Here is a 14,061-nt window from a genome sequence, read left to right as displayed (position 1 = left end):
AAATTGTGGACTGCTGTTGGAGTAAGATACAAGTGGCTCTATATAAATCCTGAATATAAATAATAATAATAATAATAATTAGTATTACTTTTTTTATCTGTTTCCTTTATTATATTATTAACTCATTTTGTGAAACAGATATCATCTAACTATACGCCCACATTGTAAAATGTAGGGTCAATTGTAAGATATTTTTTTTTTTTTTTAATTCCAGTTCTTTTTAGTTTTCAAGCTTTTTCCCCCACACCCACAGCCTATTTTTTCGTTACTTTTTTCCCCAAGTTGGACTTAAGAATTCTAAACTCACCTAAATGTTTAAGCGACATTCTACAGAAATTATTTGTAATGTAAAATGCTTTAAGAATCATGAATGCCCCGAACATTAAATAATTATAGAATTCCTACATCATGGGTGCATTTCAGTATTGAAAAAAGATCGGCCTTCCCAGTAATAAGGTATTAAAATTACATTGTTTTGCAGAATAAAAAAACTGGTGTGGTCTACAATGAAAAATGTATAGCCCTTAAAAGATTAAATGGAAGCACAATTTTTTAATTATTTTTACCGTTTTTCTACAGAATATATTTCTCAATGTTGAAGAGATTCAGATTTTATTGTCTGTAGCCTGCAGAACAGGGAGGAAAGTGTTTTGACTGAAATAAAAAAGTGTGAGGCTTGTACAAGAGAGCCCTTTTTAATACATATGTAAGTAGACAACACCCAACGGACACATACTGTATCTTTTAAAGCATTTCTCGAAACAAAAAGCATAGAGTCTCCATAACACATGTACAAGGACAGGAATATTTGTGAAACTAATAGGACGCCTCCTTCTAGTCTTCAAGAATTTATTGTAGTATTCTGCAAGGCAATTTAAAGCAAACAAAAACATTTACATTTAAAATACAAGGTCTGCTTTTGAAACGTGCCCCCTCTGCCTTTTTAAAAGGGTAAGTTGAAGTATAATCAATCTCTCCTTTTTTCTACATATATCTACTGCTTGCAAGCAGTAGATATATGCAAAAATATATTTTTTAAAAAGCTACCAAAAAGGTAATGAATTACCTCACTCTCCACCGCTTGCTCCCGTCCGAAGATCTGAAAATTATTGAGTGGCCATGCAGGATGATGGGGCGGGCCCATGCGCAGTATAGATCTTCGGCGGAGAGAAGTGGAGAGACACAGTGGAGGTGAATACATGCAGCCGGGAGCATGCACCATGGGACCTGAGGAGTCTGCGCTGGATCAGAGACCGCCACCAGCGCTGGGGGGGATTGCTGAATACAAGTGGAAGGAAGAAGATGATTGGCGCAAGAAGCATAATTTAAGGTAAGTCCTTAAAGCAGCATGGGGGGGGATATATGTTACTTTTATGTCACTTTAAAGTGTAAGAAATCACCTATAGGGGGACAAATGTTTGATAATATACTCACCTTTCCCCAATCTTCCTCCTGTGACACCTAGGCAAAGGTGATGTCCTCCTCCTTCCAGCAAAATTTGGAGCATGTAGAGTAGCCCAAATCTCAGAAGAAGGTGCTCCTAGCACTGTGCTACAGAGTCTTCTTAGGAATTTTGAGGTTCTCACCATTCCCCGGCATCTCATTAGCAGAAGGATGACCAAATCTCAGAAGAAGGTGCTCCTAGCACTGTGCTACAGTCTTCTTAGGAGTTTTAAAGTACTCACCATTCCCCGGCATCTCACCAGCAGAAGGATGACCTCACTACTCTGCACCAAACCTGGAGGAAAGGTGAGTATAATATCTACCTTTTATTTCCTTACAGGAGATTTTCTACACTTTTACGCACACACTTTTACACATGCAGAGTATGAACAGTGGTATGAACAAAATCTTATAAGAGAACTATGAGGTAAGTGTTTTTCCCCATAATTTTCGTTCATGTTTCAGAATCATGGGAGGACATATACTAGCACCCTCCCGTGACCCAAAGGTCAGTATATATATCAAGCTATTGCCCGCGATATACTGAGAGTGCCGCAGTCTGGACCGATCCCGACAATACTGTCTGGATCCACCCAGCTGCGTGAGTGACAGCTGGCTCTGCCTATCTAGAGGCAGAGCCACCTGTGCCCACCCCCTCCCCCATTCGTTCCTCCAATCATCGCTGGAGTATCAGAGAGGGGAGGGATCACTGCAGGGAGACGATGGGGAAGTGTTTCTGCTCACTTCCAAATCGATAGAGCCAACCTGTGACAGCTTCTTTGTCACAGGTCGGCTCTAACTATGAGAATGAGTGGAAATCACTCACCTCATAATTCTCCTTTAAATTAGATATTTAATTTAATACTTTGCACTATTGCAGGGTCATTATTGATTTGAAGAAATGTAGTTTTGCAAATGCAGAATTGCTATTTTAATATACTCATAATGTATGGGATATACTACATGATGACATTCATACCTCTAATATTTGATTACTTTCTTAATTTCTCCATATAATCTGTTTTATGAAAATAAATATTTAAAAAAATGTATAATTTTATAAAAATTCCTAAAAAAATAATCTCATGTTTGGCATTGTCTTAATTAATATGATATTGTCATGTGTCATGTTTTCTATCTAACTGTGTATTATACTGTATATATCCCTATTTTATTATTCTATGTATTATTCTATTTAATAATAAAAATACAGATTTCATCTCATAAAATAAATTAATATAAATCTGGATATTAAATGTTATGATCATATGTCATAATACATGTTATGTATTATATTAACGATAGACAGAGTATGTTTAATAAAATGGTATGTGTATTAAAAAAAGTGAATAAATTATGGCTCAGCCAAAGTGAATTTACTCTGCTATTTGGTGAACACAAGAACGATCAAAGCGTTTGGCAAGCTATTCGCCCGCCGAGCGCCGTACAAGGCACTGCGCACCACAGAGTGCCTTGTGAGCCCTGATTGAGTAAAGCAATGCACCTGACCACAGTTCAGGTGCACGACTTTACCCAATCACAGCACAGTGCACTGTGAGATCCATGATTTGGCAAAGTAATGATGGATGAATTTGCCCAATCATGGCTCACACAGCTAAGTCCTGTCAGGTGACGGACAAATATAAACAGTTGGTCGGAGCTAGCGGTGACGTCAAAATTCTTACCATACCTTTGAGGGGCTAGTATGACTTTGAGGGGAACCCGCTCACTTTTTTTTTTTTTAAATGGGGTCCCTCCTAAAATTCATACCAGACCTTAAGGGTCTGGTATTGGTTGGGATGGTGGGTATTGGTTGGGAGGGGGAACCCCATACTTTTCTTTTTTTTTTCTTTATAATTGGCACTTTTTTCTTTACAAATGTCATTTTTTCTGCAGCAGGTTATATACATCGTACAGATGCACCACTTTACAGGCAGGTTAAGGGGACGATATTTAAAGGAATTTTTCATTTTTATTGTTTCACTTTAAGCAATGTTAAAATCACAGCTCCTTTAAAAATTTTATTTTTTAAAAGTGTTTTTTTCATTGATTCCTGTCCCCCCAGGGCAGTACCCGGATCCCCATACCCTTTTTATGGTCAATAAATTGCATATAAGCCTCCAAAATGGGGACATTTGATTTTCAGAGTTCTGGTCCTACGGACAAATATAAACAGTTGGTCGGAGCTAGCGGTGACGTCAAAATTCTTACCATACCTTTGAGGGGCTAGTATGACTTTGAGGGGAACCCGCTCACTTTTTTTTTTTTTAAATGGGGTCCCTCCTAAAATTCATACCAGACCTTAAGGGTCTGGTATTGGTTGGGATGGTGGGTATTGGTTGGGAGGGGGAACCCCATACTTTTCTTTTTTTTTTCTTTATAATTGGCACTTTTTTCTTTACAAATGTCATTTTTTCTGCAGCAGGTTATATACATCGTACAGATGCACCACTTTACAGGCAGGTTAAGGGGACGATATTTAAAGGAATTTTTCATTTTTATTGTTTCACTTTAAGCAATGTTAAAATCACAGCTCCTTTAAAAATTTTATTTTTTAAAAGTGTTTTTTTCATTGATTCCTGTCCCCCCAGGGCAGTACCCGGATCCCCATACCCTTTTTATGGTCAATAAATTGCATATAAGCCTCCAAAATGGGGACATTTGATTTTCAGAGTTCTGGTCCCATAGACTTGCATTGAGTTCTAAGTTCGAGTTCGAACTTTTCCCATGTTCTAAATTTCGAATTCGAACCGAACACGAGGGTGTTCGGCCCATCACTAATCAAGAAGAATTTATAAATTCTATGCATACTTTTTTTTCTGCAGGTCTTTACTATTATCATTCTACATATTTAAACCATAAAGCCATGTCAAGGAATGTTTTAGAGAATACCAATCAAACTTTTGTAAGAAACTTCATCCTTCTTGGATTATCTAACAATCCTGGTCTTCAAATCGTTTTCTTACTCACTTTTTCTCTGCTGTACATGCTTATATTATCTGGAAACCTTCTACTGATCCTCATGGTAAGGCTTAATTCCCAACTTCAGACACCCATGTACTTTTTCCTAAGTAACCTCTCTTTCATCGACATTTGTTTCTCCTCGAGTGTGGTGCCAAAAATGTTGGTTAACACAATATCAAAGGACCGGAGTATTAGCTTCTGGGGATGTGCATGCCAGATGTATTTCCATTTAGCATTAGGATCTACAGAGTGTTTGATATTGGCTGTTATGGCTTATGATAGGTATACTGCTATTTGCAAGCCTTTACAATACACTGCTATCATGGGCAGAAAATTTTGCCTATGGCTCTCTGCTAGCTGTTGGGCCATCAGTTTCTTTAACTCATTCATCTTGACAGTACTCACCTTCCAGTTGCCATATTGCAGGTCTAACCACATTAGCCATTTTTTCTGTGAGATGCCACCACTCCTACGACTCTCTTGTAGTGATATTTGGCTTAATGAAGTAGCAGAATATATATCAGGCATCCTGATTGCTCTTGGCTCTTGCTTGTTGATCTTTGGGTCTTATCTCTGCATTGCTATGACCATTGTAAAGACTCAGTCAACCAAGGAAAGACAGAAGGCTTTTTCCACTTGTGCTTCTCACATATTGGTGGTCTCTCTCTATTATGGCACAGTCATGTTCATGCACTTAAGACAGCGATCCAGCTACTCAGCGAAACAGGACAGAATTGTGTCCATTCTATATACAGTAATAATTCCAATGCTGAATCCCATGATCTACAGCATATGAAACAAGGATATCAAAGGAAGCATCAAAAAGACATTTTGTTTTAGAACATATAACAAAATTATTTGAAAAAAAAAGAATAAAATAATTAAGCAAAAAAAGCTGTGACTGTTCAATATGCATTTAAAAGGATGTTCAATTAACGGTTTGATAAGTGTTTTCATGATATCAGGGTTTCTCCTAAAGGTAATGATGATAATGATATTATTTGGGTGTGTTTTTATATTTGTTTCAAGATTCTCCAGACTTTCCCAGGGTATTAAAATGCTTGGCTTCTTTGTCTGCTTTACGCATGGTCCTTTGCATACCCACGGGCTGCCAAATTTCAAAAAATTATCTTAAAGGAGAACTATGAGGTGAGTGCTTTGCACTCAGCCTCATAGTTCTAGCCGACCTGTGACAATGAAACTGTCACAGGTCGGCTCAGTAGATCGGGAAGTAAGCAAACACATACCGGCGTTCGCTCACTTGTTGATCCTGTCACGGTGCTCTGCCATGACAGGGGAGTGGCTGGATTCCCCCCTCCCCGCTCTGATCCTCCAGCGCTGACTGGCGGAATGGACGGGGGAGGGGCAGGTACAGCTGGCTCTGCCTATAGATAGGCAGAGCCAGCTGTCACTCACGCAGCTGGGTGGATCCAGACATAATTGTCAGGATCCGCTTCACCTGCGGCGTCTCAGTATAACGCTAGCTGTAGCTCGCGGTATACTGAGCCTAGGGTGACGGGAGAATGCTAGTTTGTGTCCTCCCGTTACCCTAAGGAGAACTTTGGGGAAAAGCCCTAACCCCATAGTTCTCCATTAAGGTCATATTTCTAAAACATAAGAGGTACACTGAATTGGTCAGAAAATCACATTTTTAATAATGATATAACAACAAATGATTGTACTTACAATAAAACAACCTTGATTTGAGCATATCAACATGCTGCTACCCCGGAAAAAGTGCCACCCCAACAGACGTGTGATGCACCCTGCCTCCAGGATGGCGGCACGCTTGCGCAGACAAATCCAAAATAGCATAAAAATGTGTTTCCGTTCATTTCGTCCAACACAAATTTTTAGTCTTTGCACATGTCTAATAATATGTGAGCATGAGTGTGTGAGTGTGTTTGTGGGGGGGGGGTGTTATTATTTTTTATTATTAGTAGACCCCTGACATGTCCCTTTTGAAATAAAAAAAGAAATTGAGGACGTGGTGGAGTCCTCAATCTCTGTTTCTGCAGCCTCTGTTCTAAATGAATGGAAAGCACTCAGTACAGAGGCTTCTCATTCATTCAGAAACTGGTGATAGTAAAACATTTACTATCATCCAGTTATCGATGGGTAGAAGCCTCTGTAGTGAGTGCTTCCACCCACTGAGAAACTCATGAATGAACAGGAAGTGATGTAAAGCACTCCAAACTCTGAGGCACTTGTGGCACTTCTCTGATTGAAAATATCAAAGCTGGCCATACACTGTAGGAATTAGGCTGGTTCTTGATGAACCGGCCGAAATTCGCACAGTGGGTGCCGGTGTAGGCACCTATTCGTCTGGCATCCCTCAATCGAAGGAGCTGGTTGGAAAATCTTGGAAGGGACAGCTGCCGGCTCTGTTCGGGTACTCTAACGACGGCCATAGGCTGCCTTCATAATACAACGAAAACAGCGGGAGATTCCTTGATCAACGCTCGTATGCATTGATGGAGGAATCTTTAATATTTTCTTTGTTCAGCCCACAGGATGAATGAAGAAAATATTATAGCGTATGGCCAGCTTTTGTACGGTAACAGAAAGTCCCAGTTTTTTTCATCCTTATCAACCACTTTTACTCATTAAGTCTGGAACTGAGACTTTTTCCTCTGACCCCCAAACCATGACCATGGAAGTTGTGAGGTAGCTCTGATGCAGGGTTACCAACATGCCACTCAAGTTCAAGCAAAATAGTAAGATTATTTACTTTCATACACACATTCGGAACTGGCTACCTGTTTATTCCCCCCACAGCTCCTAAAACAGTGCAAAATCACAGCCCAATAAAATTCTATGTAGCAAGTTCTTAACCCTAACCACAGGCATGCTTTACGGTACCAGTAGGCATCTGCACCATGAACACTGCAGTAGGATAGTCTTTGCATCACAGTGTATGCAGAGTACCTCCTTTGAATACCCAATTGTGTGGTAGGGAAATTTAAAAAAAAAGGATTTTTGCTTGGACATTATGAAGTCACTACAGCTTAATCTAAGTGAAAATTGACTTTTTTATGCGACTAGTCTATACTCCTTTAGGAAATCAAGCCCAAAGAATCTGAAGCTATTTGATGGGTTATGGATGGGCTTATGCAAAAATCTACATAATAAGCCTTAAATTACTATAATTGTTCACAAATACTTAAAAGATTGATTATTTACCACCTTTTCAGCCTTACTTAGATTGTCTGAGGATGTCTCTTGAAAGTAAGAATCAGAGGTGAGAACCCTCCTGATGTCTGGCATTTGTCATGTGATCTGGAAATGCACTATATATACACCGATCAGCCATAACATTACGACCACCTGCCTAATATTGAATAGGCTCCACTTTTGCCACCAAACAGCCCTGACCCATTGAAGCATGGACTCCATGTTGTGTCTGGCACCAAGTCATCAGTGGCAGATCCTTTAAGTCCCGTAAGTTGGGAGGTGGGGACTCTATGGATCCATGGACATCCCACAGATGCTCGTTTGGATTGAGATCTGGAGAATTTAGAAGCCAAGTCAACCCATTCTTGAACCATTTTTGCAGTGTGGCAGGGCTCATTATCCTGCTGAAGGAGGTCACTGCCATCAGGGAATATCACGTAAAATGACTGTGCTGAAGCGCACAGTGCGCAGAAGTCGCCAACTGTCTGCAGAGTCGATAGCTACAGACCTCCAAACTTCATGTGGCCTTCAGATTGGCACAACAACAGTGAGTAGAGAGCTTCATGAAATGCGCTTCTATGGCCGAGCAGCTGCCTCCAAGCCTTACGTCACCAAGTGCAATGCAAAGCGTCGGATGCAGTGGTGTAAAGCACGCCACCACTGGACTCTAGGGAAGTGGAGACGTGTGCTCTGGAGTGACAAATCATGCTTCTCTGTCTGGCAATCCGATTGATGTGCCTGGGTTTGGCGGTTGCCAGGAGAACGGTACTTGCCTGACTGCATTGTGCCAAGTGTAAAGTTTGGTGGAGGGGGGATAATGGTGTGGGGTTGTTTTTCAGGGGTTGGGCTTGGCCCCTTAGTTTCAGTGAAGGGAACTCTTAAGGCATCAGCATACCAAGACATTTTGGACAATTTTATGCTCCCAACTTTGTGGGAACAGTTTGGGGATGACCCCTTCCTGTTCCAACAGGACTGCTCACCAGTGCACAAAGCAAGGTCCATAAAGACATGGATGAGCGAGTTTGGGGTGGAGGAACTTGACTGGCCTGCACAGAGTACTGACCTTAACCTGATAGAACACCTTTGGGATGAATTACAGTGGAGAGTGCGAGCCCGGCCTTCTCGTCCAACATCAGTACCTGACCTCACAAATGCGCTTCTGGAAGAATGGTCAAACATTCCCACAAACACACTCCTAAACCTTGTGGACGCCTTCCCAGAAGAGTTGAAGCTGTTATAGCGGCAAAGGGTGGGCCAACTCAATATTGAACCCTACGGATTGAGACTGGGATGCCATTAAAGTTCATGCGCGTGTAAAGGCAGGCATCCAAATAATTTTGGCAATATAGTGTATATATATTCTAAATATAAATTCACTAGGCTGTATGATACAATATAACATTTTTATGTCTTTAAAACAAATAACAAGCTACTGAATGCAGAACATAGAACTTTACAAAATACTAATCAGTGATTTGAAAAGCTCCCTCCAGAGACAAAATCAGTCTTTAATTGGTCTGGGTAAACAAAAATCACTCAACACATTTTGACACAATAAATTGTGCCTATTTCTGCCCCAATTAGGAGCAAAATAATTGGTCCATTCCTCTGAGAATTTACAAATACTTATTTATCACAATGATAGTCAACATCGCTCATATTTCTAGAAGTCCAACCGAAAATATACTTGAAGCACATCATGTGGTTGTTTGATGGTGACCAAATGCACGGGTCATTACTGACCATTATATAAAGAGAGAGCCATTGTACAAGGAAGGTACATATACTAGTCTACCATTCAGTAATAACATTGAGCTAAAGCTTTTTTTTTATCAGCACAACTTACAAATCTTAAGAGATATTCTTTGGTTATGTGTGTCACTGTGAACTTATAGTCTAATGACCATAAAACTAAAAATTGAAGCATTCAATTTGAAGTATTTGCATTTAGTTGCTTATGTATTTACATGTCATTTTACATTTTATCAAATTAAATTGAGGGAAAAAATAAGCCTCTATTTTTATAATTTGAGGAAAAAGGTTTGCATCAACTATTTCCTAGTATTTTATAAACATTTAAAGAAACTTTTTTATAGTATTTTTTTCACTCTCCAGTTGTATCATTTTACTTCTCAAAGCCATATGTGAAAATACAGCATGCTGGGAACTGGTGTACAGAACACAACTGACCCTTTTGTAAGGACATTCATTCTATTAAGACTCTCAGATGTTTTCAGTCTTCAAATAATCTTCCTCTTGATGTTCTCAGTGATGTATTTGATGATATTGTCTGGAAACCTTCTAATAATCATTGTTGTGAGACTTAATGCAAGACTTCAGACTCCCATGTACTTTTTCTTGAGTAACCTCTCTGTCATTGATATTTGCTTTTCGTCAACAGTTGTTCCCAAAATTTTGGTAAACACCATATCTAAGGACCACAGTATTAGCTTTGTGGGATGTGCAACCCAAATGTACTTCCACTTAGCCCTGGGAGGTGTGGAGTGCTTACTGCTGGCAGTCATGGCCTATGACAGGTACACCGCCATCTGTAAACCGTTACAATATAACCTTATTATGGACAAAAAACTCTGCACAGGTTTAGTGGTTGGATGTTGGATTGTGAGTTTTACAAACTCTTTAATCTTGACAACATTCACCTTCCAGTTGCCATATTGCAAATCAAACCTCATCAGCCACTTCTTCTGTGAGATGCCACCTCTTCTTCGTCTCTCCTGCAGAGATATCTGGTTTAATGAATTAGCAGAGTATATCTCAGGAGCGATTGTTGCTCTTGGTTCCTTCACACTCATTCTCGTGTCCTACCTTTGGATCACACTGACTGTCCTAAAATTTCATACCACCAAAGACAAACTAAAAGCGTTTTCCACCTGTGCTTCACACATAGCTGTTGTGACTCTTTACTATGGAACCATCATGTTCATGCATTTGCACCCCAGATCATCTTCTTCTGCAGAGCAAGACAGAGTAGTGACTATTCTCTATACCGTGGTGACACCTATGCTCAATCCCATCATATACAGTATCAGAAACAAGGATATCAAAGAAGCCATCAAAAAGACTTTATGTTTTGTTGTATAATTTTCTTATTATTAGTGTTATTATTATTTATTTTTTTATTATTTTTATTAATGTTTGTATTATTATTATTTTTTTATGATGTCACTAAAAAAAATAAAAATCCTAATAATTCATTAAATTGTCACCTATAGTTGAAAAAAAATGTTACTGCACAGTGTGGGGACAAGGTCCACTAGCACCCAAGGTAAAAATGGCAAATTTTGGCCCTCTTCCCTTTGGTTCAGTCCATAAATACCTTTTACATAGTCACTGTGAAGATGCATAAATAGCAGTAGACAGATACTTACTATGAGCTGTTTACTACATCAGCAGGACAGGTTTTAGGTCCACACTTATTTGTGCCCCTTCTTTCTCAATAGACCACCCAAGGCAACCTCTTCTGCCTACCTCTAAACCCACTCCTCCTAGCTGGAGGAGCATAGGAAATTCCTATGCTTCTTAGCTCCATCTAGTGGTAGTAGCTGTATGCTGTGCAAACACATTATAAATCAGTCCTTTAGAGTTGTCACTAGCACAAGAGGTAAAGGTGAATCATCCACCAGGGACAAATTGTCAGGGTTTCTTACCCTTCCTTGTCTAGTTGAGCTGCAGCCTGTCTTCAGTGCAGTGTCCTCTTTGGCGCCCTCTTATGACCAAAACCATAAACATCTTCATTTTGCAACTACTCCTGGCAGCGTATTTTATCAGAGTGCTGTAAATACCAGTTCAATCTTTGACCATCAGCTTTTCCATTTAGTCTCCGCCCTTGCGTGTGTTCAAATCTACCAAGTACTCTGCTGTTGTTCCTGTTCTCCGTGCATGACCCTGGCTCTGGCTGACTGATCTCCTGGTTCCTGACTCTGACTATTGTTTATGTTCATCCTGCTCTCAGTGTTCCCTGACCTAGTTTGGCTGACTACCCACTTTGACATATGACCTCTGAGTTGGCACTGACAGCGTCCTGGACTTTTTCCATGGTCTTTTTCCATTTTTGTTTATTATTATTTTTAAAGCTTGACATGTTTGGTGTCTATTTACCTGACGTGACCCCGTCTTTTTATATTTTACCAAAAATATGGGTGATAAATGGGTGTGGTTACTGGGGGTGTGGCCACTGAGGGGTGTGGCCACTGAGGGGCGCTGTAAAGCTTTCTCGCACAGGGCGCCTAAAGGCCTAAGGCCGGCCCTGATTATTTTCACAAATTCTTTTTATTTTTTAACCTGCACTTTAAGTTTCTCCCTGGATTCTTGGTTCCCTGACACAAATATTCAGATGACAACCTCTCTAAAGGCCTCATTCTGCTGGATCAAGACATAGCTTTGTGTTTTAAATCCTAAACAGACACCACAAGCTGACTATTATTCAAGCAGAATGATTGATTGGATGGGTTTGAAGAGCTTGTCCAATCACCATAGATGTCTGCGATATCCTTGAAGCCACAATGTTTACTTTCTGATTCCTTCCCCCCTCTTGAGTGTTTACAAATACATGTGCATCTAGCCAAATTGCTTCAATGTACTTGCCTATCCACCCATCTTATAAGGTCCACAATGGTTTGGGATCAGTTGTATTTTACTTTTTTTTTTTTTGCATTTTTTGAAGCCTGTGTTTTATATTTGTATGTTTTTTACTCAAAAATATAAAATATTTGTACCCAATAAAGTTTAATCACTTCATGAAATTAGATTATAATTTTTCTAATGCAAAAGAGCCCAGCAGAGGCTTTTTCCTTTTAGACTATCTGTCTCTAATTGAACCTTTGGATGGGGGCATCCCAAGTATTGTAACAACAATTTTTAGAAAATCCTTACACTTATCTTTGATTGTCCATTCAACAAATTCAGTGCAGATTCATTAGGAGCACAGTTGAATAGGGATTGGCACAGAATCTTCAGTAGGAGAGACACCAGACTTGCTCTTGAGGTCCTCTCTATTCCAGGCACCTCCAGCATCCATCCAGTTCCCTGGTTCTCCTCCTCAGTCAGTAGCCAAGGCCTCCTCCAGGCTTAAGGCCTAGCAAAACTGGGCAGCACCCCAACCAGGACTAACCCATGACTGGCACCAGACTGAGCACATGGCAATTCCCTTGAGTATATATGCCCTATCCCAGCATGTACCACTGGCTATGAGAACTCCAGTGATTGGCTGGTGGACTACAGTACACACACACTCACAGTGTCCCCCATTGGTTGTTGTCTCACACTGCAGCAGAGTCACACTCCACTCAGGCTGGTACAATCAATGCCAGACACCTGGAATTAACCAGATAAATGTCAACTTTAATTCAACCAGACTGACTACAGCTCTGGCAATCACTACATTTCTTGTAGCCACTCCACTAAGGGTGATAGGGGCTACATAGTGATATAGTAACACCTTTTGCTTGGCATCATTATTGCAGGAAATGTATTGATTATACATGTTGTCCTGAATTTTTATTTACAGGAAAACTGTCGTGCTTTTGGGTCAACTTTATTTATCTTTATTGGGAGAGTTACAGTTTTCCTTTCGGACAGAGAACAGCTGTTCTTTTCTTTCAGGTTGTCATTCGAAGCTCCATATGACTCTTTGAGCCACTTCACCAACCTCCATTTTTGGATGTAAATTGTGCATCAACTATTGCATTCTGTAAACAAGTAAACAACAGGTTTGCAAAACAACTAAGGTCAGCCATGTAAAAATGAGAAAAGTACATAGCATATAGTATATACCTAAGGCGGTTATTCACAAAGCTAGCCGAAGGATCAGCTGTAGCTTGCGGGAGCCCTTCGGTTCAGTCGAACCGAAGGGCTGCTGTACGGGCTATTCACTATAGCCCATACAGCTCCCGAAGGAGGCCGAGTGGTTCAGCAGAGCCGAAGGCATATGATTTGGCTCGACTGAGCCGAAGTGACAGCCGAAGCGGGGTGAATGGCCGAGCGAACGCCTTGCAAATGACAGCTGGGCAGAGCCAGCCGTGATCTCACGGCTGGCTCCGCCCAGTTGTTATGACAGGTCAGCGTCCCCAAATGACCTGATGACGCTGAACTGTCATTAAACAATGACAAATGGGCAGAGCCGTCCGCGATGTTACAGCCGGTTCCGCCCAGTTGTTATTAATTGGCCAGGACCTGCTAGAAGACTCTAACAGGTCCTGGCCAATAGGAAACACCGTCCAATTGTTTTTTTTTTCTTTTTAAAAAAATCTTTATTTATTTTTTTAATTTACAATGTATTTACATTTAAAAAAAAAGAAATTCTACTTTTTTCATTTATTTCCTATCCTGCTCGGTACCACGGAGGCCCAGAGCAGAATAGCAGAGCCGAATGCCGCTTGGCGACATTCGGCTATTCACGCACTGCCGTTTGGCCCCTATGAGAATAGGGGCCAACGGCAGCGAGTGAGCTGGCGGAGCTTC

The 14,061-nt window shown here is 40.4% G+C and overlaps 2 protein-coding genes across 2 annotated transcripts; both read left to right on the top strand.

Moving 5' to 3' along the window:
* The first annotated feature begins 4,429 nt into the window (after positions 1-4,429).
* On the top strand, positions 4,430-5,203 carry LOC108794234 (olfactory receptor 5V1-like). Its single transcript, XM_018565239.1, has one exon. The coding sequence runs from the start codon at positions 4,430-4,432 to the stop codon at positions 5,201-5,203; it is 774 nt and encodes a 257-aa protein (XP_018420741.1).
* Positions 5,204-9,738: 4,535 nt separating this feature from the next.
* Positions 9,739-10,683, top strand: LOC108794220 (olfactory receptor 1020-like). The gene has a single exon (XM_018565222.1). The coding sequence runs from the start codon at positions 9,739-9,741 to the stop codon at positions 10,681-10,683; it is 945 nt and encodes a 314-aa protein (XP_018420724.1).
* Positions 10,684-14,061: the final 3,378 nt, after the last annotated feature.

The sequence above is a fragment of the Nanorana parkeri genome, unplaced genomic scaffold (assembly GCF_000935625.1).
Source record: "Nanorana parkeri isolate BGI_ZX_2015 unplaced genomic scaffold, ASM93562v1 scaffold823, whole genome shotgun sequence".
Taxonomy (NCBI): Eukaryota; Metazoa; Chordata; class Amphibia; order Anura; family Dicroglossidae; genus Nanorana; species Nanorana parkeri.
The sequence above is the reverse complement of the archived record's forward strand: the minus strand, read 5'-3'. Positions and strand labels throughout refer to the sequence as shown.